Source organism: Mesocricetus auratus, unplaced genomic scaffold (assembly GCF_017639785.1).
Source record: "Mesocricetus auratus isolate SY011 unplaced genomic scaffold, BCM_Maur_2.0 Super-Scaffold_100676, whole genome shotgun sequence".
NCBI lineage: Eukaryota > Metazoa > Chordata > Mammalia > Rodentia > Cricetidae > Mesocricetus > Mesocricetus auratus.
Genome location: NW_024429266.1, coordinates 97,403,578 through 97,429,381, shown reverse-complemented (window position 1 = coordinate 97,429,381; position 25,804 = coordinate 97,403,578). Strand labels below are relative to the sequence as shown.

Sequence of the window (25,804 nt, the reverse complement as noted above, 5' to 3'; positions counted from 1 at the left end):
TATTGTTGAATTCTAATTTTAATTCATGGTGGTCTGATATGATACAGGGAATTATTCCATTTTTTGTATCTGTGGAGGTTTGCTATGTTTACTATTATGTGGTCGATTTTAGAGAAGGTTCCATGTGATGCTGAGAAGAAGGTATATCCCTTTGTGTTTGGGTGGAATGTTCTATAGTTGTCTGTTAAACCCAGTTGGGTCATAACTTCTATTAGTTCCTTTGTTTCTTTGTTAAGTTTCTGTCTGGAGGTCCTGTCTAGCAGTGAGAGTGGAGTGTTGAAGTCTTCTACTACTAGTGTGTGAGATTTTATGTGCGATTTGAGCTTTAGTAATGTTTCTTTCATGAATTTGTATTTGGGGCATAGATGTTCAGAAATGAGACTTCATCTTGATGGACTTTTCCTTTGATGAATATGAAATGTCCTTCTTCATCTCTTTTGATTTCAATTTGGAGTCTAATTTGTTAAGATATTTGAATTGCTACACCAGCTTGTTTGGTTGGAAAATCTTTTCCAAACCCTTAACTCTGAGGTAACGTCTGTCTTTGACATTGAGATGTGTTTCTTGTATGCAGCAGAAGGATGGGTTCTGTCTTTGTATCTATTCAGCTAGTCTGTGTCTTTTTATAGGCAAATTGAGGGATATTAATGACCATTGATTGATTATTCTTGTTTGTGCTTAATTTATTGGTAGTTGTGTTATTGTGTGTAGGGTCTCCTTGCTTTTTCTTTTGGTAAAGTGGGATTATCTATTGCCCATGTCTTTGTGAGTGTAGTTATCTTCGTTGGGTCTAGGTTTTCCTTCCAGCACCTTCTGTAGGGTTGGATTCATGGATATGTATGGTTTAAATCTGGCTTTGTCATGGAATATTTTGTTTTCTACATCTATGGTAATTGAAAGCTTTGCTGGATATAGTAGTCTGGGCTGGCATCCTTGTTTCCTTAGTGTTTGTAGGACATCTGTCCAGGATCTTCTGGCTTCCATAGTTTCCATTGAGAAGTTAGGTGTAATTTGTATAGGCCTGCCTTTTTATGTCACTTGACCTTTTCTTTAGCTGCTCTTAATATTTTCTCTTTATTCCGTAGGTTTGATGTTTTGATTATTATGTGGCAAGGTGACTTCTTTTTCTGGTCCAGCCTATTTGGTGTTCTGTAAGATTCTTGTATTTTCATAGGCATATCCTTCTTTAGGTAAGGGAAGTTTTCTTCTACGATTTTGTTGAATATATTTTCTGTACCTTTGAGCTGTATTTCTTCACCTATTATTCTCACGTTTGGCTTCTTCACGGTGTCCCGTACTTCCTGGATATTTTGTGTTAGGGATTTGTTGGTTTTGAGATTTTCTTTGGTTGATGACTATATCCTCTAATGAGTCTTCAACACCTGAGATTCTCTCTTCTATGTCTTGTATCCTATTGGTGATACTTACATCTGTAGTTCCTGATCATTTACCCAGCTTTTCTATTTCCAGCATACCCTCATTCTGTGTTTTCTTCATTGTTTCTATTTCAGCTTTCACTCCTTCAACTGTTTGAGTTGTTTCCTTTGTTTGGTTGTTTTTTCTTGGTACTCTTTAGATTCTTTATGAGATTTGTTTATTTCTTGATTTTTTTGGTTTGTCTTTTCCTCCATTTCATGTATTTTTTTCTATTTATTTAAGGGATTTCCTTATTTTCTCTTTGAGGTTCCCTATCATCTTCATAAAATAATTTTTAAGATCTGTCTCCCCTGCTTCGTCTATGCTGGCGTTGCTTTTCAGGTCTTGCTGGCATTGTGTCTCTAGATTCTTCTGGAGTCATGTTGGTCTTTCTATTGCTGAGTGAGCTCTTATTCTGTCTTCTTACCATCTTTTCTTCCAGTGGGTGCAGGTGGGGTTTTTATGTGTTCACTGATCTCCTTCTTTCCTGAAGTTGAAGCTGGGGACGCCGGAGTGTGGGTCTGCAAGGACTGATGCTTTTCCTGTGTGTCCAGGTCCTCTGGATGCCAGGAACAGCCCCAGAAGATTGAGGGAGTGGGTGATGGGTGGGGGAGTCGTCCCAGGGGGACCCAAGTTCCTCTGAAGCTGGGGACACCAGAAGGTGGGGTCTCAGTTCTCTTAATTTTTAACTGGATCTTTACTCACCATCTGACATGTTATGAAGTTTAATTATTTAATTCATTACACACTTTGTAAAGCCTGTCTCCATTCATTCCCTTGTGAGAACCTACTGTTGTATGTACAGGGTCCATCTCTATGGAGTGCATACCACACTCCCATTTCTTGGCATGATAGTTTTTGGTGGCACAAACTACTTTCTGATTGATTGTGAGGTCTGTCCCCGTGACAGGGATTCCTTGTCTGATGCTGTGAATTGAGTCAAAGGACTGGGGGACCTAGGTGGGAACTGACTGGTGTTGTTTTGATAAATGGTCATGTTGTCCATTTATAGTTATGTCTGTAGGTTTGTGCTCTCAGCCTTGGTCACAGTCTTGTGGGTCATGCAGACACTCATCGCTGGCCAAAGTCCCAAGAATAAGTGACATAATACGTTTACCACAGACTCAGGAAGTCATCTTCCACATCCGATTCACATGGTTACATGAGTGCAGTTTGGGGATAATTTCTTTGGCCTGAGACCGCTGCCCTATCTGGGATGAGAGTAGAGTTTTAATTGTGTCTCCTCAGAAAGTCACACAACATAAACTCACCTTGACATTACACTCCTGAGCCCTTAAAGTTGGGTTATCATCTTTGGGCAGTGGGTACACTTTTCCTTGATGGCCTTTGCAGGCAGAGTTCTTTAATCTTGTCCTACATCCCGGCATTACTTTTCCGCTTGGTGGTGTCTGCTGATGGTTTCCACTGTTGTTTAAAAATCTGAATCGTCACTTTCAGTTGCTTTCCTCTCAACACGTCTGTTTCTCTTTTTACAGTCTCTCCCCCATATGGAGCTTCAGGTTTGTTCACTGGATTGTGTTTCAGACACTCTTCTCCTGAGTTGGCTTTGTCTTCTATGTTGCACCTCTTCTCTCTCCGTCCAGGGCGCATTTCCTCATTTCATGCCTCTGCTTGCTGGCACAACCTTTGAGGTCATGGATCATTTTGCTAGCGCAGTCTCAAGATGTTCACTCAGCCTTTCACTCACATCAGCATTGATGGACCGAGTAGTCCAGGGGTCACAGTCTTTGGCGGAATCGTGTTGCCTGGCGTCTTTCCATTCCTGGGTCTCTGTTGTGTTTGTTTGGCTGTCTCTTCTGCTTTCATCTGAGACAGCTACTCTTGAGGACTCAACCCAGGGGCAAACATGCTTGTCTCTAGGCTGTTCTTATAAAGACCAGCTATTCCATCAATTTACCTTCATCCGCTCAAATCTACAAGACCACTTTCTGGAGAAGATCACCCTGACAGGCAGCAGACTCTAGGGCGTGGCTCCTCCATTCCTTTATGTGACTTCTTAGAAACCCCACTCCAGTGCTTTAAACTCATCCATACTCTTCTTTCCATGCTACCCAGGGGTGAATGAGTGTGAAGACACAACCACGTGCCCAGCTTACGCCACTTGCACTGACACTGCGTACAGTTATTACTGTACCTGTAAACAAGGCTTCCAGTCTAGCAATGGACAAATCCACTTTGAGGGCCCAGGAGTGCTGTGTCAAGGTGAGTTTATGTTGTGTGACTTTGTGGGGAGGCATGAATGAACGTCTACTCTTACCCCATGTAGAACACTGGCTGTAGGCCAAAGAAATGATCCCCACACCTTGCTCAGGCAGCTCAACTGTTTATTGCTCACACAACCATGGGTAGGGCCTTGTGAGTCTGTTGTGGAAGATGTCTTGACTTCCTTAGTCTTGGGAGCCTCCTTCTCCCTTAGTTCAGAAGAAATCACTACACAAGTGTTTACATTCTGTCAAAGCCTTCCAGTGTTTGATAGGTCAGGCTCATGCTGGCTGGGCACTGGGTTTTGTTACTCCCTGCCATTCCTATCACATGCTCCAAATTCCTCCCTTCCCAGGTACCCTTCCTGTGTATCTATACATTAGTGATAACACATATCTAATTAAGCACAAATCTTTCCCTTTCCCTCCCTCACACCCTCCCTTCTTTCCCCTTTCATCTATACACCTACTCATGCGTTTGCCTATCCTTCCTTCCATCCACCCACCCATCCATCCATCTGTACATCCATCCATTATGCCCATCAATTCATACATCTGTCTATACATGGGAAAGCCATCTACACTCCCCTCCTTCCTTGCCCCACTCTCTGCCTTTCCTCTTTCTTCTCCTTCTACTCACCTGTCTGCCCATCTGTCCACACACAGGGATACCTGTCTCCACACAACCCTCTATTCTTTTCTCCATCCATTTTTTCCCCCTGACTCCCATTCCGTGCAAAAGTTCATAGAAGGCTGTGCTTCAAGACTTAATATCTCAAGAATACAAGGTGTGGTGTTTGACTTAGCAACCCATTCTTTTCTGAACTTGGAACCCAAGTTTAAGACTGCTGGGATCTAGAGAGACCTCAGACTACACCAAAGTCACCAAATGATGAGCACGTAGAAGGTGGTTCAACTGTTATTTGTAGGGCAAGAGCAGTTTGTCACTCCAGCCTTGTTCTTTGCCAGATATAAATGAATGTCTTCAAAGCCACTCACCCTGTGGTCCTAACTCAGTCTGCAAGAATCTCCCTGGGCGAGCCCAGTGCAGCTGTCTTAGTGGCTTCTTTCCTTCCACCGGGCCTAACCAGACCTGGATCCTGGGAAGTCCACGTCAATTTCTCTGCACAGGTAATGTTTTCAGGCTCTCTGCTGTGATTTTTTATGGTTAGCACATGATTCTCTTCACTCCCTCGCTTCCTCTGCCCTGCAGACATTGACGAGTGTCAGACGATCGGGATCTGCCCTAGTTATTCCAACTGTACAAACACAATGGGAAGCTACAACTGCACCTGCCAACCCAGCTTCATCTGAGCAGCTCTGGTTACTGGAGATGGGAGGAAGGGAGATTTCCTTCAGTGGCACAGTAGGCACTGTTAAGTTTTCCTTGGTTACATCAAATGCAATCAAGCACAACAGGGCAACAACAAAGGCATGGGAGAAGGGGAGAAATCTGCTGGAAAGAAAAGAGGAATTGGCAGAAGGATTTGTGGATGGTTACATTTAAAAAGAAGAGGGGTATAGCTGAGTGACTCAGCCCAGCATGTGAAAAGCCCTGGGTTCTGTCCTCAGCACAAACAAAACCATGTAAGAAGTGGCAAGGACCAGGTGCCACAAACCTTCACAAGAGAGGTCATTCCAGATGAAGCCGGGTTGGCAGGTGCAGTTGTAGCTTCCCATTGTGTTTGTACAGTTGGAATAACTAGGGCAGATCCCGATCGTCTGACACTCCCTCCCTTTCTCCCCCCTCCCTCCCACCTAGTTAGAGGCAGGGTCTCTTTTCTGTTCACTGCAGAATACATCAGGCTACCTAGCCTGTGGGCTTCTGAGGATTCTCCTGTCTCTGACTCACCTTGCTGCAGAAGTGCTGGGATTAGACATGCACTGTCACATCCAGCTGGACATGGCTTCACAATCCCACAGTTACTTTTCTGTTGCTGTGAAAAAAACCCATCCTTATTAAAGTTACCTTAAGGAAGAGAGAGTTAATTTGAGCTTATGTGTCCAGAGGGACGAGTTCATCATGGTGGGAAGGCATGTGCGGGGTGGAGCGTGTGGCAGCAGAAGCAGGAAGCTGAGAGATCACAGCTCACCCACAACCATCAAGCAGTGAGAGTGAATTGGAAATAGGGTGAAGCTATGTACTCTCAAAGTTCCCCACCCCCAACTCCGGCAGAGACATACTTTCTCAAGGAAGGCTTCAGCTCCAGAACTTCTCCAAACGGCACTATCAGCTGGGCAGCAAGTATCCAGATGCCTGAGCCTATGGGGGATCATTCGTATTCAAGCCACCACATTCCATCCCTTTGTCTCCACAGATCTGTGGCCATATCATAATACAAAATGCATTTAGTCCCAGTCAGAGTTTTATATACTAACAATTTCCTGGCTTAAATGTCATCATTTCTCATAACTCTGACTTTCTGTTTAGATGTGGATGAGTGCTCCAGGAACTCAACTATTTGTGGTCCCACCTTGATTTGCATCAATACCCTGGGGTCCTACAACTGCTTCTGTCCATCTGGATTCTCTTTGTCTACTTCCCAGGTCTCTGGTCATCCAGCAGATAATCAGTGTACAGGTAATCTCCCCAGCTATGTGGAGGACTTGTCAATGGGTATTAAACGGATCCTAAACATAGTGGCTTATAGCAATGGCCATTTGTTCTTGCTAACAATGGGCTAGTTTTTCTGTTTCACTTAGTGTCCTGAAGGCATGAGCCTACAGTGGCTGATAGGTCTCAGTAGTTAGTCTCTGGATGGGCACTCTACTGAGGCACCAGTTTCCACTGTGATGCTTGGACTTCCTTGTAGCATGATTCCTGTTTTCAAAAACAAGTGTGATTCCCAGATGAAGAATGCAGAACGTGCCAGGTGTTTGAGAGTTTGGGCTTGTAGATCTCAGGACGCCACTAACACTTTATCCTGTTGGTTACAGTCAAGAACTGAACTAGAACTCAAAGGGTAAAAACTCTGTATGTCATCTGGTTAGTTTTGGTTGTCATCCGAACAGTCCAGAATTGTCTTGGAAGAGTCTCAGTGAGGAGTCAGGTCCGTCTGTGGGTGTGAGTTCTAGTTTCATTCTGCTGCTGTGACAAAACATCATGACCAAAAGCAACTCGGGGTGGAAAGGATTTGTTGGGCTTATGCTTCCAGGTCACAATTTATCACTGGGGAAAGTCAGGGCAGGAACTTATGTCAGGAACCTGGAGGCAAGAACCAAGGAAGTAGGCTACTTTGATAGGTCACTTTCAGGTTTGCTTACAGGTTCAAGCTTAGACAGCTTTTTTTTCATAATTGTGAACTGTTGTAATTTAAGAAAAGCAGTGCGAGAAAGATGCTATGTGACAGGGTTCAAGCAGAGTTTTTTTTTTTAATCAGGGAAAGGGATAATAAAAAGGGGAAAGGGGAGTGGGGAGACTGGCCTCTGGAGACAGGAGCAGCAGGAGACAGGATAGAGGAAAGAGGGGGAAAGGAAAGAAAAAGAGAGAGAGAGGGAGAGAGAAGGAGGAAGAGGGGGGAACAGACAGAGAGAGGGAGAGAAAGAGAGAAGGATGTGAGGTGGGCAGGGCCCTTTTAAAAGGGAACACAGTGAATGTGTACAGGTGGTGCTCTTAGTGCTTGCAGCTGAAGGCATATCCTGTCAGAACCCCAGGAATAGGCCAGTACAGATACCTGAATACTAACAAGAACCACCTATCCAAGGAATAGTGCCACTCATAGTGGACTTGATCCCATCAATTAAGACAATGAGGGCAAGTCCTCACAGAAATGTCTATAGACCAATCTGATGAAGATAATCAATGAAGATTTCCCTTTAGGTGTTTCTAAGCTGTATCAGGTTGGTGATTAATGCTAACCAGAACAGCACATCTGTGGAGGGCTGTTGTGACTATGCTAACTGATGTGAGGTGATCCTCCTGTCATGGGTGGTGTCATTCCCTTGGCTAGGTCCCGGACTACAAGAGAGTGGAGAAGTGAACATTCATGTCTTTAGCTCTTTTTGTTCTTGACCGTGGATGTGACTGCCTGTTTCAAGTCCTTGCCTTGATTTTTCTGCAATGATGAAACAATAAGCCTAATAACACTTTCTCCCATAAACTTCTCTTTTTTCAGGGTACTTTATTACAGTAATTGGCAAAAAACACTAGGACAGGAAGTCATGTGTGTGTTCAGGAAACAGAGGGGTACATGGTGGCCATCTTTGGTGTATCTACCCTACAACGGAGCCCAGTGTATACCTCTTAATCTTCATGAGGGAAATGCTTATTTTTATTGATTTAAAATATTATATTTCTCATGCCTTGTTGACCTTTGCTACATGACGACATTGTTATAAGAAACACAACAGAAGTGGGAAAGTTTAAAGAGGGTTTAGAGTGAAATTCGTTTGGTTCCCATGAAGCTGTTCAGAATGCCTACCAAAGTCAAAGGGAAATGTGAGCATCTCTGTCAGTGTGACAAATGTCTGAGAAGAGCAGCTTTGAGAAGGATTTATTTTAACTGATGCTAAGCTAGGTCAGTGGCCAACACAGTTTCACTTTCTTTTTATCTTTCTTTTTTTTTTGGTGTATGTGTTTCTATGTGTATGTTCATGTGTGTGTTTGTGCACATGTGTCCAGGTAGTACACGCATATGTAAGTAGGCTAGAGGTAAGCCTCAGGTGTCATTCTTCAAGGTCGGCCACCTTGTTTGTTTGAAAGTCTCCCACCAAGCCTGGAGCTCTCTATTATTATGTGTGAGATGATCAGCTTCCCCCCACTCCTTTTAAAATTAAAATTAGAAACAAGCTTGCTTCACATGTCAATCCCAGCTCCCTCTTCCTCCTCTTTTCCCCCACCCTTCACCAACTCCCATAATCCCCCACCCAATCCCCACTCCATTCCCCATGGAGAGTGAGGCCCTCCATGGGGGTTCTCCAGAGTCTGTCATTTCATTTTGGGGCAAGGCCTAGGTCCAGGCTGGGAGAGCATCCCTCATTGTGGGATGGGCACCCAAAGTCCATTTGTATGCCAGGGATAAATGCTGACCTACTGCCTAGGTCTCCTCACTGACACCCACAGAGATGATCAGCTTTAATTGTCAACTTGACACAAGCTAGAATCATCTGGAGAAAAGCCCCAATGGATTGTCTATATTATGTTGGCCCATGGGCATGTCTGTGGGGGATTGTCTTGATTACATAGTAATTGATGTGGAAAGATCCAGCCCACCATGGGTGGCACCATTCCCTAGGCTTGGGGTTCTGAATTGCATGTAGTAAAAGCCAGCAACATACATTCATTCTCTCTCTGTTTCTGACTATGGATAGGACTGGCTGCTTCAAGTTCCTTCCTTGACTTCCCCACAATGACGGCTACAAGCTGGAATTGTGAGCTAAAGTGAACCCTTTCTTCCCAAAACTGCTCTTTGCCAGAGTATTTTATCACAGCAGTGAACCAGGGGAACTGACTGCTGGGGGCATACTGAGGCGCTGAAAGCTCTTTACCCACCCAGCCACTGCTCCCCCATTGCTCATTCTCCACTGTGCAGATATTGATGAATGTGATGCCACATGCCCTTCCAACTCGTCATGTACTAACACTCCTGGGAGCTACTTCTGCACTTGCCACCCTGGCTTTGCACCGAGCAACGGACAGGTGAATTTCACAGACCCAGAAGTGACATGTGAAGGTAAGCAGAGGATTTCCCAGACGGCCTGGGATATGGGCTTCTCCATGTTTTCCTGGATTTCTTTATATTTTTTATTTTAATTGCAGATATTGATGAGTGCATCCAAGATCCATCACCATGTGGACGAAATTCTGTCTGCACCAATGTTCTGGGCTCCTACATTTGCAGCTGCCTTCCCAGCTTCCAACCAGAGCCAGAAGGCTCCCAGGCACATGGCAACTTTAGCTGCAAAAGTAATGTTTTGGTGCCTTGGCATGGGGAGCTGAGTCTTGGCTTTGCTCATAAAACTTTTTTTTCCTTTCTGATAACTGGGTTCTCTGTTTATTTTCATTTCACCCATGGAGTATTTTCCTACTTATTCACTCCCTTATGGATTCATTGCTACACTCAACAGTAGTCAGCGAGTGGATTTTGGATCAACTACATTATTTTTTTTAGACATAGTTTCATGTAGTTCAGGTTAGCCTCAAACCCACTGGTGGCCTTGAACCTTATTCCTCACCCCTCCATCTACCAACTTCTGGAATCACAGGTGTGCAGGACCACACACAGTTTGAAATATAAACTTGAAAGAGTGGAGAGCACATTGGCCCTGGTTATAGTGTGTGCAAAGGTCCTGGGGTTCACACAGAGTGGATAGCTTTAGATGGAAACTGAAACCACGAACAGAGTTCAGGCTCTCTGGTATTTCAGTGTCTTGTGAAAGCATTTATTGTTTTTTTTCTTTCAAGAACAACAAAAGTTTAAAAAGTTTAAGGAATAGATATGAAAATGTCTTTGGGAGGCTACAGCACTGAGCATGAACAGGTATCGGGGAGGAGCTCATGAGCCCTGAGGGAGGGCCAGTTTTCTTTAAGGATGTGTCCCTGTATATTAGTTACTTTTCTGTTGCCTTGATGAAATACCATGACCAAGGCAACTTTGAGAAGAAGGAGTTTATTTGGACTTATGGATCCAGAGCGTTAGAGTCCGTGACGGTGGAGAGCGACTGAGGAAGACATGCTACCTTCTAACTTCCACACGCACAGTCACGCATGATATATGTGTGAGAGAATGTTCACACACCTGTACACCACCACCACACACTAACATCTCAAACAGAACGTGTGTAGCCTGAATGGCTACAATGAATCACAATAACAGCACAAATTTATCTAAGGTTCTTCCCACCACAGGGGTGAGGATGTCATCAGTGCCATTCTGTCCCCAAGCACTCCTTCCCTATTTCATTTTCTTCCTGTTTCCTTCTCACAAAGAACCATCTAGAAATATGTATTTATTATACCTCTTCACTCCCACTATTTGTTCTGGTCTTTATTCAAGGTATAATTCATTACAGTGGGGAAGCTGAGGCAGCTGGTCACATTGCATCCATAGTCAGGAACAGAGAGCTATGCTTGATTTTTCTGTGTGGTCCAAGCTCTCCTGTCCAAGGTATGGTCCTGCCCACAATCAAGATGTGTCTTACCTTACCAGCTAACCTAATTAAGATGATCTGCCACAGGATTGCCCAGACGCCAGTCTCCCAGGTGATCCTGGGTTCTGTTGAGACGATAGTTGACATGGAATGATGACTGTGGCATCGGGCATCATACTCTGCATCATGTCCTGACTTGCTCCCTTTAAACCTGTGCCACACCCTTGGAGCTTCTTAACATGCTGTGTAGCTGCAGTTTGGTCCTAGTCACTGCTGTGTGTTATGGCTGAGGTTGGCTGTTATGCACAAAGGTCACAGAATCAGCTTTGCCTTGTAGTCACACCCCACTGTTTTCTGTGATTGGATTTTCGTCTTCCCAGGGATTCCCTTCAAGTGTAAGGAAGACTTGATAACCAACAGCGAACAGATACAGCAGTGCCAAGCAGGGAATGCCAGGGATTTTGACTATGTAAGTTTTTAATGTATTTTCTTTATTCTTGAGAATTTTATGGATGTATGGTATGCAATGAAATACGATGATAATCACCCCAAACTTTTGCACGATGCCCAACCTCCCTCAACATAGCTCACTTCCAACTTCATGTCCTGTTTTTCTTGGATGATCCACTAAATTCAGTCTCTGGTGCCCATACACGCATGTGTGTGGGTCATCCACTGCAGGATGGAACACTACTAGATGCCACACCACCAAGGAAGAATGATCCTCCTTCTCCCAGAAACTCTCACTGCCAAGGGTTCTTCGGTCTATGCCTAGAATTTTGGCTGACTTGGTCTTGTGTAGATACCCACAGCTGCTCCATGTTCATGAGTGTCTTCGCCAAGTCTTGCCCAGAAGACAGCATCTCACTTCTTTCCTCCCTACTCTTCTTGTCTTAACTTTCTTTCCACTTCTTGGTCCCCTACGTTCCCCAGACACCTTGGTGTGTGTGTGTGTGTGTGTGTGTGTGTGTGTGTGTGTCTTTTATATAGACGTTCTTTTTAGGGACAGGTACATATTTTTATTGAATATGTGATCATTGTTGAACATCCTTAGTTCTTGATGCTTTCCAAGAAACCACTTAGGTTAAATGCTGTTTCAGCAAGCTTAACAAAAGACATGCAGTAGTGAAATGGCAAAATCCATAGTGGCTGTATTGTTTTTAAAAGTAGAAACTCCCAGCACTCGGGAGGCAGAGACAGGCAGATCTCTGTGAGTTCGAGGCCAGGCTGGACTGACAGCCTCCAAAACAATACAGAGAAACCCTGTCTCGTAAAAACAAAAAAAAGAGTAGAAACTACTCCTTTCTTAGTAGAAGACTCCTGCTCTGTGGCCCAAAGTGGTTGTTCCAGTTCCTGCCATCAGATCTGTATTTTAGGCAGTGGAGAGAGCACAAGAAAAAGTTAAAGTTACCTCCCTATTGAAGAATATTGCTTAGACATTCAGTGGCACGGGTGAAGTAAGGATTCCCTTCCCCTTCATCCCTTGCCGTGGCAAGTGAGAAAGATGGCCCCAGGATCATGAGAGTGGGAGAACTAGCCCTGCCCCACGCCAGCTTCAACACATGGTAGAGTGGGCCCTGCATCCCACCCAGGCAGGACACTGGAGCTGTTGTGGGGAGCTCAAGTGAACTAGCCCTGAGGCCATGAAAGGGGAGAGCTGACCCTGTGCCCTCCTCATATTGCCCCCTATATCAATCCGCAGAGAGGGCCCTGCACTTTGTCCTGGATGAGAGTGTGAGGGACCCAGATATGAGGACCCAAGAGCAGGATAACTGGTTTCACGCCTTCCTGAAGGCTGCACCGGGCAAGCTAGCCTAGGCAGTGCTGGAGAGCGCACCTTGGTAGTGATGGTGAGGGAAAGCTACCAGACTGACCAACCCAGCTACCATCCAGACCCAGAACCAGGGCTATGAGTTATCTCACCCCAACATTCACTAAATCTATGGACTGCTGGGTCATGTGAGGGGGATGAACCCATGGATCCAAAACTGCAGGATTTGGATCCTGTCATGACACAGGATGTCCAATAGGAGCCCCAGTGAGAGCCCATTATTGGTGGTGTATCAGAAGCCAGAGGCCTTGAGCCAGACCAAAGACTCATTGCAATGAACACTTGCAAGGAAAGATGAATGGACTAAGGGGTAAATTGTGTGACTCTACGGGCCACACTACAACTTTTGCGACAAGATCCTTTTTTTTTTTGTTTGTTTTGTTTGGTTTTTGGCTTTTCTTTGAAATTTGATTTTGATATGGCAGCAAGGCTGCAAGCACAGAGGGCAGATGTGAGGAGACAGGGAGATGAGCAGGATCAGGGTGTATGGTGTGAAATCCACAAAGAATCAATAAGAGCTAAAAAAAGGAATATGGCTTAGATAAGGAGGTTAGGGCTGAAAGGAATGTGCTGAGTTTTTACTTGGGAGGTGGTGCTGTTGATGTGTCAGTCCTCACCATTGAGGATGGAACTTCTGAAGTAAAATCAACAGCTGGAGACACCCACTTGGGTGGAGAAGAATCCGATAACTGAATAGCCAACCATTTCATTGCTGAATTTCAACAAAAACACAAGAAGGACATCAGTGAGAACAAGAGAGTTATTGCCTGTGAACAGACTAAATGTACCCTCTCCTCCAGCACCTGGGCTGGTATTGAGATTGATTCTTCCTATGAGGGAATCGACTTCTATATCTCCATTATCTATGATCAATTTGAAGGACTGAGTGTTCCATGGCACTCTGGATCCTGTAGAAAAGGCTCTTCAAGATGCCAAACTAGACAAGTCACGGATCCATGACATAGTCTTGGTGGGTGGTTCTACCAGGATCCCCAAGATTCCGAAGCTTCCATGAGATTTCTCCAGTGGAAAAGAACTGAATAAGAGCATTGGCCTCGATGAAGCTGTTGCTTACAGTACAGCTATTCCAGAAGCCATTCTATCTGGAGACAAGGCTGAGAATGTTCAGGATTTACTGCTCTTGAATGCTACACCTCTTTTCCTTGGTATTGAAACTGCTGATGGAATCATGACTGTCCTCACCATTCCTACAAAGCAGACACAGACCTTTACCACTTACTCTGACAAGTTGGATGTGCTCATTCACATGTATGAAGGTGAAGAGGCCATGACCAAGGACAGTAAGCTGCTTGGACAGTTTGAACTCACAGCACCCAGTGGTGTTCCTCAGACTGAAGTCACTTTGACATTGATGCCAATGGCATCCTCGATGCTTGTTCTGGAGATAAGAGCACAGGAAAGGAGAACAAGATCATCACCACCAATGACAAGGGCCACTTGAGCAAGGAGGATATTGAGCACGTGACCCAGGAAGTTGAGAAGCACAAAGCTGAAAATGAGAAGCAAAGAGAGAAGGCACCATCCAAAAATTCACTGGAGTCCTATGCGTTTAGAAAGAAAGCAACAGCTGGAGATGAGAAACTCCAAGGCAAAATCAATAATGAGGACAAAAGAAGATTCTAGACAAGTACAATGCTGGTAAGAATCAGACCACAGAGAAGGAAGACTTTGGAGACCAGCAGAAAGAACTAGAGAAAGCCTGCAGCCTCACCATTACCAAGCTGTACCAGCGTGCTGGTGGTGTGCCTGGAGGACTGCTTCCCTGGTGCGGGAGCTCCTCCTCTGGCGGTATTTCTTCAGGGCCCAGCATTGAAGAGTTGGATTAAGTCAATCCAAGTAGAGGTGACTGGAGAACCTGACCTGTTAAACTCATTGTGATGACATTACCTGTGGAACCTCTACGCACCTTGGAACACTGTTTTTGTGATTAGTTGTGGTAGAATACATACAATATATACTCTAGCTATATTGGTTACTTTTTTGTTGCTGTGATAAAATGTTGTGACAAAAGAAACATAAGGAAGGAAGGGTCTGCCTTGGCTCACAGTGTGAGGATTCATTCCATGGTGGTGAGGAGGGGCTGGTAACAGGATCCTGAGTTGAGACAGCTGGCCACGTTGCATCTGAAGTCAGGAAGCAGAGAGCAATGAGTGCTGATGCTCAGCTCACTCCCTCCTTTCTATACACAGTCCAGAATCCCAGCCAAGGGGATGGTGCCACCTGCAGTGGGCAGTTTTCTCACTCCAATGAACCTAATTAAGTTATTACCCCATAGGAGGCTGAAGAGATTGCTCAGAGATTAATAGCACTGCCTGTCCTTCTAGAAGAACCAGGTTTATATCCCAGAATCTACATGATGGTTTACAACCACTTATAACTCCAGTTCTAGGTCATTCTACATCTTCTGTCCTTCATAGAGACTAGTCAGTCACACAGGTGATCAAAACACCCATACTCATAAAATAGTAAATTAAAAAAAGAGAAAAAGAGGAATCCCCTACCAGCATACCCAAAGTGTACCTGTCTCCCAAGGGGTTGTAGATTTCATCAGGTTCAGATTGGCTGTAACATTACTACCTAAAAGTGTGCAGTTCAGTGGTTTGCAGTGGATTTACAGTGTCATGCAAAAATCATTAGTATCTTGTTCTGGATCTTCATCATTCCCAGTGGAAACTCCATACCCATTAGCAGGAGCTGCCATCCCTCCTCGAGGTCCCAGGAACACTAATTAGCTCTCTCTGCATGGATCTTTGTATTCTGCACATTTCCTGCAGCAGAGACAATTCCTGTAGGCAAATCCTCAGGCTAGGTCACATGATGAGTTTTCACTCTCTGGGAGCCTGTGCACTGAGTTCCATAACGGCCTCATCTATCTACATTCCCACCAGCAGTGCACAAAAGCTATCTCTCACAACACATTGCACCATTCTATTGACTGAGAATATCATACGCACGTTTTGATCAAATCCACTCACTCCTTCTCTTCTAATCCCCCCACCACATTCCCTCCCAACCTCGTGTGCTCTTTGTAAACCCACTGTGATGCTGCAACAATAAAAGACACACTTATTGACAGTATAGTTAAGTATTTATTGTAGAAATTACTCACAAGAGAAAAACAAGCAACCCAGATGAGCCGAGTATTTTTCTGCCACCGAACTGGAAGTGGAAAAGAGGGCAAGAGGTTCTGCTGCCCAGTCCTTTATACCTTCCTCCATACACGCCCCTAGCTATGCCCAAAAGTGGACCTGGCTAGTGACATAGTTCACCGCCTACGTCCGTATACGTCTTTAGTCACGCCTAAAGTGGGTGTGGTTAGCGGTGTGGTAAACCGCCCTTTTATTACCTCATCTGTATGCGCCTCTAATATGCTACATGGCTAATGGCGGAGTACAAATTTCCCCCTACACCACTGAGTCCACTTAATGCTGCCATTGTCTTTTTTTGAGTGTGTCCTTCTGATTCTGATGACATGGAATCTCAATATTGAATTGAAATGTACTTTCATTTATGGCCAATAATTGAACTTTTTGTGTGTGTGTGTGTAACTTGGATATTTGCAATTTTTTTGAGAACTGCCTTTTCACTCATACATTTGTTTTATTAATGTGTAATGATTAGGTACTTTTTGTTTTGTTTGTTTTTGTGAGAAGATCTCACTATGTGGCTGTGTGTTGCCTGGAATTTGATGTGCAGACCAGGCTGGTCTTAGACTCACAGAGAACTGCCTTCCTTCACCTCTCAAGTGCTAAGACTAGAGGTGTGCACCACCACATCTGTCCTGAATGATTAATTTTAATTTTCATTCTGACCCAACCTGGAATTACCTGGGAAGATTCTCAATTAGGGACTGTCTACATTGTGTTGGCCTGTGGGTGTATCTATGGGGGATTGCCTTAATTAAGTTAATTGATATTGGAAGGCTGGGCTTACAGTGGGCAACACCTTTGCCCAGGCAAGGTCCTGAACTGTGTAAGAGTGGCGAGACAGAGCCAAGTACAGGCAAGTGAATGGGCAAGCAAGCATGCATGCATTGCTCTGTGCTATCGACTGTGGCAGTAATGAGCCATTTCAGGTTTCTACCTTGAGTTCCCACAACGATGGGCTGTAGCCTAGAACTGTAAACCGAAGCAAACCCTTCCTTTCCCAGGTTGCTTTTTGTCAAAGTGTTTTTATCTGAGCAACAGAAATGAAATAACTGCCCATACTGATGAGTATATTGGAGCTGTCTCAATGTGGGTGTACAGTACGCCCTGATCAAATCAGCTCAGTTTAGATCTTCTTGTTTCTTGCTCTTTGTTTGTAGCTGGAGTCTTCACCTCTCCTGGTTACTCATGAACTAAATACTAGGCCACTGTGAACTGTGGTTTCCCTGCTGGGCAGGGGGTGCCAGAACTCTCCTGAGAGAATGGGCCTGTTATCCACCAACCTTCTTAACTTCTCTTGAATGAAAACTTGATGGGATGAGTGTTTATTTCCCTGAGGAATTTGGAGCACTTGTATGTTGGGCTCTACTGACCAATTTGCAGACTTCTTGATTCACCACAAACTGACCAGTACTCATACATGCTTTTTCTCCTGTGACACAGGCCTCCTTTTGCACACTTGTGAACGCCACCTTCAGCATCCTGGATAACACCTGTGGGAACAAAAGTGCCCCAGTGTCCCTGCAGGTAACAGCAGCACCTTCTTCATCTGTGTCTGTCTCTTCTCACCACTCTGAGCATGTGCTTGCATGGCTGCATGAATGTGTGTGTGGATTCATGTACATGTGTGTGCATGCACGACTGTATGGATGTGTGTGGGTGTGTGTGGGTGCATGTGTGTCTGTGTGCAAGCGTGATTGCATGAATGTGTATATGTGTGGGTGCATGCGTGTGCGTGTGTATGTGCACATGTGTGTGTAGGCCAGGCATCAGCCTCAGATACCGTCTTCAGCATTGTAGTGTGTCTTTGCCTTTCAGTTATTTTGTTAGCATAGAATACAATGGGATTTTCCTGGCATTTTCAGGAATGTATGTTATTACTCTTTGTATCCCTGCTTCTTCCTGTCTTTTACCCATAGCCTCACCCCATCCAATGCTCTCAGAGTGCTCTTCTGATTTAAAAACATACCAATTTCTTTATTTTGATAATATATTATTTTTTCAAAATAGAGTTTTTATTTGTTCTTTGGGAATTTCATACATGTAATCCATGATTTCACACATGTAAACTGTAACACCTAGCCTGTTATGCCCCGTGAGGAAGGAGAGAGGCAATATTTACGAGTTACAAAGATTTTAATAGTTCACTACATAAGTGGGTCGTTGATAGATCAGGGCTGCAGGACAAGGACGTGGGAGCCGTGTTTCTCCTGACAGCCCTGAATAGGTAGAGAAGCAGTGTTTACAAACATAAAATTGACATTTGTTTGCAAGTTATAGTCACAATTTTTCAGGATTTAGAGATCAGAAGCTTCCTTGAATGTTCCATCATTGCCCACCGATACAATGTAAGCCTTCAGTCCAACCAATCAGATTCATTTGTTCCTTCTGCTGCTGTGAATAGTCACACTGTTTCTAAAGAGCCAATGATGCAGAACAACTACTTCTACAGTTTAAGGAGGAGGTTGATCAGCCATTGGAAAGTTCTCAGCTCTCCTAGGGCTTGGGGACCTGCACTTTATTTCATCCTGCAGATAAAGTGGAATCTGAAGTCAAAATGGCACTACTCAGGCCCAGGCGCTTTTGCCCACTCGCTTCATAAACCATGGTCACAGCTCACACCACTCACCTTTCCCACTACCATCTTTCCTTTCCCTCACACACCATGATCACGCCCCCTTCACATAGTCTCCCTTCCCAAAATAATCCACAGAGTCCAAATTTGGGCAGTCTACTGGAATACTGGCTGATCTTGGACCTGTTCTGCATGCATGCAAAGGCGCTGTGAGCTACAGGTGTGCGTAGCCTCTGTCTGCTGCAGGTGTGCACAGCTTCTGTGAGGTACAGACGTGCAGGCCTCTGTGAGCTGCAGGCATGCGCAGGCACTGTGAGCTGCAGGTGTGCGCAGCCTCTGTGAACTCATGCATTAACAGCTTCAGGTCCAGACAGCTGCTGTGAGCTCACGTGTTAACAGCGGGCTGTGTCTGGGGCCAGCCTTTCACTGAACTTCCTCCCCATTCCATCTGTACCTTCCTCCTGCCCCCTCTTCCTCCATGCTCCCCGGGCTGGGGGAGGGGGAGGCTGGTGCCCTATCTAGGGCTGAGCATGTGGTGGTCACTCACTCTCAGCACTTTGATTGGTTACAATGCACCATTTCTCATTATTGCATCCACTTGGGCTCTTTTCATATTTCATTTAGAGTAGCTACTCTGTTCTTCAGATGGCCTCTCACTGGGAAATGCTACCATTTCCACCTAGATGGCTCAGTGCTTCAGGAACCCTCCTTTACCTTCGAGATCCACAGGGATACACTGATGCTTCCAGATTATTTTGTTATTATTTCATTTATTTTCTGAGATCATAATATGATTTCTCCTTTCCCTTTAGTCTAGTTTGAACCTGCTTTGAGGTTAAAGTGAGCTAATTGTGTGCAGTAAATCTGAGCAAAAGAACAAGACAGGTTTTAAATGTCTCCTGACCTCATGTGACAAATAGCTCCAGCTATGAAGCATGTCCCCGTGTATTTTCTATATATCAAAATTATACAACTAAATGAAAAATCATTTTCTGACCATCCACAGATGTAAGTGCCTGTGGATGGAATATTTTCAGGAGATAAACACACAAGCAGTTGGAGAACACTCAGAGCTATTCTTAGGAAAGACATGAAGTGACTCATGAGAGAAATCACAGACAGGAGCAACTGTTTTCCAAAGCCAGTAACTTCATGGCCTTATTAGGTGGGGCTCCCCATCAGAGAATCACTCATCTGGTAGATTAGACTGTTGAACACTAGTTATCACCTGCTTTATAATCCCATGGCCCCTGACACACACACACACACACACACACACACACACACACACACCACACCACACACCACACACACACTGGTGGAGACTTTTATTGAGCACTAACTGAGAAACCTAGTATACCAAACAAACCATGTTTGGTTCTGGACCTCTAAAGTTAAATGCAGTTTCTAAAAGTTGAGTTTATTTATGTGTTTCTTTCCTTGTGTGTATCTGTAAGAGTATAAAAGTGGTAATGTTGGTGCATGGTTTTAATTCAAACACTTGGGAGGCAGAGGCAGGTGGATCTCTATGACTTTAAGGCCATCCTGAGCTACAGAGGGAGTTCCTGTCCAGTCAGGGCTACACAGAGAAACCCTGTCTTGAAAAACAACAATAACAAAGGTGTGTGTGTGTGTGTGTGTGTGTGTAGCTACACATGGAGGCCAGAATGGGGTGCTGGATTCCTTGGAGCTGGAGTTTTCATTGTCTATCTGGGAGTCACTTGACATGCGTACTGGGATCTGAATTTCAGTCCTCATGCTTGAGCATTGAGAGCTTTTAGCCACAGAGTCGTATTAACAGCTCTCATAGCTTAAATCCTGGTGATGCCACTTAATATTAATAAAACGTGTGTCATTGTCTTCTCATCTCAAACTAGAAATAATCATTGCCTGTAATTTCAGAGATGTTGGCTCTGCACTAGATAAGACAATATATATTTATGCATATGCTTACATATGATAGTTAAACTATGTGTATCTGACCCAGGTTTTGGCTCAGTGGGTAAAGAGCTGCTTCGATCTAGGTTCTATCACCAGAACACATATAAAAAAATCTCACAAAAGCTAGGCAGAGCTCATGTATTTGAAATGCCAGCACTGGGAGACAGGGCCCAGGGGTCACTGGCCACCCAACATCGTCCATTTGGTGAGGTCCAGGCCAGTGAGAGGACCTGTCCCAACAAGGTAAATGGCATCTGGTGTGGGAGCCACACAAGGCATGTGATCTCCACACGAGAATGTAGCCTGTGTGCTTGCACACACACACATGCATTCACATGGTATCTACTTTAAACTCTCTGTAGTTTTTGCACACACAGTTACATACATGCATGCACACAGTATCTTCTTTACAACTCTATAACTTCTTATCCTTATGTTCCAGAAATATAAGCTCTATACTCACATTTTAGGGATTTAAAAAATTTTTTATTTTTAAATTTAAATTAGAAAGAAGGTTGCTTCATATGTCAATTCCAGGTCCCTCTCCGATTCCTTCCCCTCCTCCCATCAACCCTTCAATATCCTCTCATTTCCCCAGGGAGGGTGAGGCCCTCCATGGGCATGTCCATAGTCTGTCATTTCATCCAGGGCAGGGTCTGGACCCTCCCCTGGGAGTCCAGGGTGAGAGTGCATCTCTCATTGTTGGATGGGCACCCAAAGTTCATTTGTATACCCCGGATAAATACTAATCTACTACCCAAGTCCCAGTAGATTACTTAGGCCTCCTCACTGACTCCCACGTTCAGGGGTCTTGATCAGTCATATGCTGGAATCCCAGCCATAAGTATGGGATTCAATAGCTAACCCTTGTCAGGTCAGCTGTTTCTGGGGGTTAAACCAGCCCAGTCTTAATCCCTTTGCCTATCAGTCCTCCCTCTCTGTCACTGGGTTCCTTGAGTTCAGCTCAGTGTTTAGCTGTGGGAGTCTGCCTCTGCTTCCATCAGCCATTGGATGAAGGTTCTGTTCCCCAGACTCTCTGGCCATGGGATTGTAGGCTGGCACTCCCCAGATCTATATCTAAAATCCATATATGAGAGAGTACATACCATGCTTGTCTTTTTGTGACTGGGTTACCTCACTCAGGATGCTTTCTTCTAGTGCCATCCATTTGCTTGCAAAATTCAGGATTCCATTGTTTTTTTTTTCCGCTGAGTAGTACTCCATTGTGTAAATGTACCACATTTTCTCTATGCACTCTCCAGTTGAGGGGCATCTAGGTTGCTTCCAAGTTCTGGCTATTACAAATAATGCTGCTTTGAACATAGTGGAGCAGATGTCCTTGTTGTATGAATTTGCATCTTTTGGATGTGTGTCTAAGAGTGGAATTGCTGGGTCTTGTGGTAGATTGATTCCCATTTTCCGGAGGAATCTCCATACTGATTTCCAAAGTGGGTGTACGAGTTGGCACTCTCACCAGCAGTGGAGAAGTGTTCCCTTCTCTCCACATCCTCTCCCGCATAAATTGGGGAGTTCAGATTTTCAAAGTATGCCCTGATGATTCTCTGGATTTCCTCAGTGTCTATTGTATGTCCCCCTTTTCATTTCTGATTTTGTTAATTAGCATGCTCTCTCTCTGGGTTTTGGTTAGTTTGGACAGAGGTTTGTCTATTTTGTTGACTTTCTCAAAGAACCAACTCTTTGTTTCATTGAGTCTTCTCAATGTTTTCCTGGTTTCTACTTGATCGATGTCAGCCTTCAATTTGATTATTTCCTGGCATCTGCTCCTCCTGGGTGAGTTTGCTTCCTTTTGTTCTAGAGCATTCAGTTGTGCTATCAATTCTCTAGTGTGACTGTTCTCCAGTTTCTTCATGTGGGCACTTAGTGCTATGAACTTTCCTCTCAGCACTGCTTTCAATGTGTCCCATAAGTTTGGGTATGTTGTATCCTCATTCTCATTGAATTCTAGGAAGTCTTTAATTTCTTTTTTTATTTCTTCTTTGACCCAGGAATGGTTCAATTGTGCATTATTCAATTTCCATGAATTTGTAGGGTTTCTGCAATTTATGTTGTTGTTGAATTCTAATTTTAACGCATGTTGGTCTTATAAGATACATGGAGTTATTCCAATTTTTTTACCTGCTGGGGTTTGATATGTTTCCAAAGGTTCCATGTGGTGGTGAGAAGAAGGCATATTCTTTTTTTATGTTGATGGAATGTTCTATAGATGTCTGTTAATCCCAATTGAGTCATAACTTCTATTAGACCCTTTGCTTCTTTGTTAAGTTTCTGTTTGGTATTCCTGTCTAGTGTTGAAGTCTCCCACTATAAGTGTGTGGGGCTTTATATGTGATTTGAGTTTTAATAATGCTTCTTTTACAAAGGTGGATGCCTTTGTACTTGGGGCATAGATGTTCAGAATTGAAACTTCGTCTTAATGGATTTCGCCTGTGATGAATATGTAATGACCTCCTTCATCTCTTTTGATTGATTTTATTTTAAAGTCTAATTTGTTAGATATTAGTATTGGTATCCCCACTTGTTTCTAGGGTCCATTTGATTGGAAAATCTTTTCCCAACCTTTAACTCTCAGGTAATGTCTGTCTTTTAGGGTGAGGTGCGTTTCTTGTATGCAGCAGAAGGATGGGTTCTGTCTTCGAATCCATTCTGTTAGCCTGTGTTTTTTATGGGTGAGTTAAGGCCATTAATATTGAGGGATATTAATGACCATTGATTGCTCATTTCCCTTTGATTTGGAATGATTGTTGTTGGTGGAATTATGTGTGGAATTCCACCCCTTTGTACTTTTGACTGTTGGTACAGTGGCATGATCCAATGCCTATGTTTTTCTGGTTGTAGTTAAGTTCCTTGGATTGGAGTTTTCCTTCCAGAACTTTCTGTAGGGTTGGGTTAGTGGATATGTATTGCTTGAATCTAGTTTTGTCATGGAATATCTTGTTTTCTCCATCTATAGTGATTGAGCGCTTTTCCGGGTATAGTAGTCTGGACTGGCATCCATGGTCTCTTAGTGTTGGTAGAATATCCAGAACCTTCTGGCTTTCAGAGTTTCCATGGAGAAGTTAGGTGTAATTCTGATAGGTTTGCCTTTATGTGTTACTTGGCCTTTGTCCTTAGCTGTTCTTAATGTTCTTTCCTTATTCTTTATATTTGGGGACTTGATTATTATGTGGCGAGGGGACTTTTTTGTGATCCACTCTATTTGATGTTCTGTTAGCTTCTTGTACCTTCATTGGCATGTCTTTCTTTAGGTTGGGAAAGTTTTCTTCTATGATTTTGTTCAATATGTTTCCTGCCCCTTTGAGGTGGTTTTCTTCTCCTTCTTCTATACCTATTATTCTTAGGTTTGGTCTTTTCATGGTGTCCCATATTTCCTGGATGTTTTGTGTTAGGGATTTGTTGGACTTAAGATTTTCTTTGGTTGATGAATCAATTTCTCCTAGTATATCTTTAACACCTGAGAGTTTCTCTTCCATCTCTTGTATTCTGTTGGTTATGCTTGTATCGGTAGTACCTGACTGTTTGCCCAGCTTTTCTATTTCCAGCCTTCCTTCAGATTGTGTTTTTTTATTGTCTCTATTTCAGTTTTCAACCCTTGCACTGTTTGAATTGTTTCTTGCAACTTTTGCTTTGTCTTTTCGTCCATTTGTTGCATTTTATGAATTTTTTGGATTGTTTTTTCTTTCATTTCTTGCATTTTTTGGTTTGCTTTTTCTTCCATTTCTTGCATTTTTTGGTTTGCTTTTTCTTCCATTTCTTGGTTTGTTTTTTTCTTCCATTTCTTGCATTTTTTGGATTGTTTTTTCTTCCATTTCTTTGACGGATTTTCCTATATCATCTTTTAGGGCCGCTATCATTTTCATGAAGTTGTTTTTAAGGTCGTTCTCTTCTGCTTCGTTCGCATTGGAATGTTGGAGTCTTGCTGGTGTGGAGTCTCTAGAATCTGGCAGTGTCATATTTGTTTTTCTGTTGCTGAGTGTGTTTTTGTTTTGTCTCTTTCCCATCTCTTCTTCTTACTTGTCTGGTGGTTAGCGGACCAGAGTTCCCTTTCGTTGGGTGCAAGCAAGTCCAATACTCTGGTAGTTCTTCTATTCCTTGTCCTAGTCCTGGTCCCATGGGTGGAGAAGAAGACCAGGAATCTGGGGTGCATATTCTCCCACCTGGTCCTCTAGTCCCATTGGTGGAGGAGAAGACCTGGGATCTGAGGTGCTCCCGCTGGGATGGGAGGCTCTGTGACAGTCAGTAGGCAGTCCCCAGGTACTGGAAGGCAGGCCTGGATGTGGTGCCTTGTTTACCTGGACCTGCTGGTCCCCTGGTCTCATTGGTGGAAGAGAAGACCTGGGATCTGTGTTGGGTGGCTCCCACCAGGATGGGAAACTCTGTCCTCAGGCAATCCCCAGGGACTGGAGCAAAGGGTTTTTCTTTTGTCAACTCTATATGTCTTGTGTGTGTGTGTGGCCTACAGAGGACAGAAGAGTCTGATCCCCCTGGGGCTGGAGTTACAGGCAGCTGTGAGCTACCCAGTGTGGGTGCTAGAACAGAACCCTGTAAGAACTGTGTGTGTTCCTGATCTATGAGTCATTTCAGCCCCACACTTACAACATTTTTAGCAACATTTTTCTTTAGTTTTGAGTTTCATACATCTGTCTGTCTACTCTATTGTGGTTATGTTCTCCCCCTGCCTTCTGTTTCCCCTGGGACCACTTCTGTCCATCTAGTCCCCATTGACTTCACTATTAGTGAAATGACACCTCCTGTCTAGCAGTCATCGACAGTCATTAGTGTCAAGGAAAGGGATGGGGACTTCTTGGCACCGCTGTGATCCATGGTGGGAAGCTGGATGGCCAGGTCTTATGCTGGTAGCCACTGCTGCTGTGTTGCGGTTGTCATGGTGATGCTGCATCTGGCAGCAGCATTTCTTGTAGCTCTTCTCAATCTCGTAGCTCTTTATTTCTTTCCATCCCCTCATCCGAATGTTCCCCGAGTGTTGGGGTAGAGATGTGCCATGCATACCCTGTCTAGGGCTGAGTATTCATCATTCACTTATTCTCAGTACTCTGGCCACATATGAGTCTCTGAAGCACATTTCAAATTTTCTGTTGTTTCTAAGCCTCACTAGATAGGATATGCATGTTAGTTCATAACTTTCTCTCCATGGTGAATGCAGGCGCCGTGTTACTTGTTCACACATGTGAGTTCATACAGCATTCTTCCCTGCTCTGTCAATGATCATGTGACTGGATTCCATGTTAAACAGCCTCTTGAGAACTTAATATTTTAGAAAAAATTAAATGATTACCACTGAGTGAGGTTTTGCAAAATTTTCAAGTGTGTTTGGAAAGATTGATCCCTGGAAAAGAAGTTTCTGGGTCAAACAGCATGTGGAGTATAAGTTGACTCAGGCTCTGGCTTTCCATGCCCTGCAAAGTCAAGGCTGGGCTTAAGCATTCCTAATGGTGTCCCTGAAGTCTAGAAACAGAAATGAGCACATGCCACTTTTGGCTCTTTTTGTTTTGGTTGTGAGCCTAGCCTTTAATGGCTGAGCTAT

The 25,804-nt window shown here is 44.0% G+C and overlaps 1 protein-coding gene and 1 pseudogene across 1 annotated transcript in view; both read left to right on the top strand.

The window, feature by feature from the left end:
* Positions 1-25,804, top strand: part of Adgre1 (adhesion G protein-coupled receptor E1) — an 87,964-nt gene that overhangs the window by 20,984 nt on the left and 41,176 nt on the right. The window contains exons 3-9 of the mRNA XM_040738418.1: positions 3,493-3,639; positions 4,608-4,769; positions 6,070-6,219; positions 9,170-9,310; positions 9,397-9,543; positions 11,108-11,196; positions 17,169-17,252. Coding sequence (XP_040594352.1) covers positions 3,493-3,639; positions 4,608-4,769; positions 6,070-6,219; positions 9,170-9,310; positions 9,397-9,543; positions 11,108-11,196; positions 17,169-17,252 — 920 coding nt within the window. The remainder of the gene's footprint in view (positions 1-3,492; positions 3,640-4,607; positions 4,770-6,069; positions 6,220-9,169; positions 9,311-9,396; positions 9,544-11,107; positions 11,197-17,168; positions 17,253-25,804) is intronic.
* LOC106022051 lies at positions 12,977-14,405 on the top strand (annotated as a pseudogene).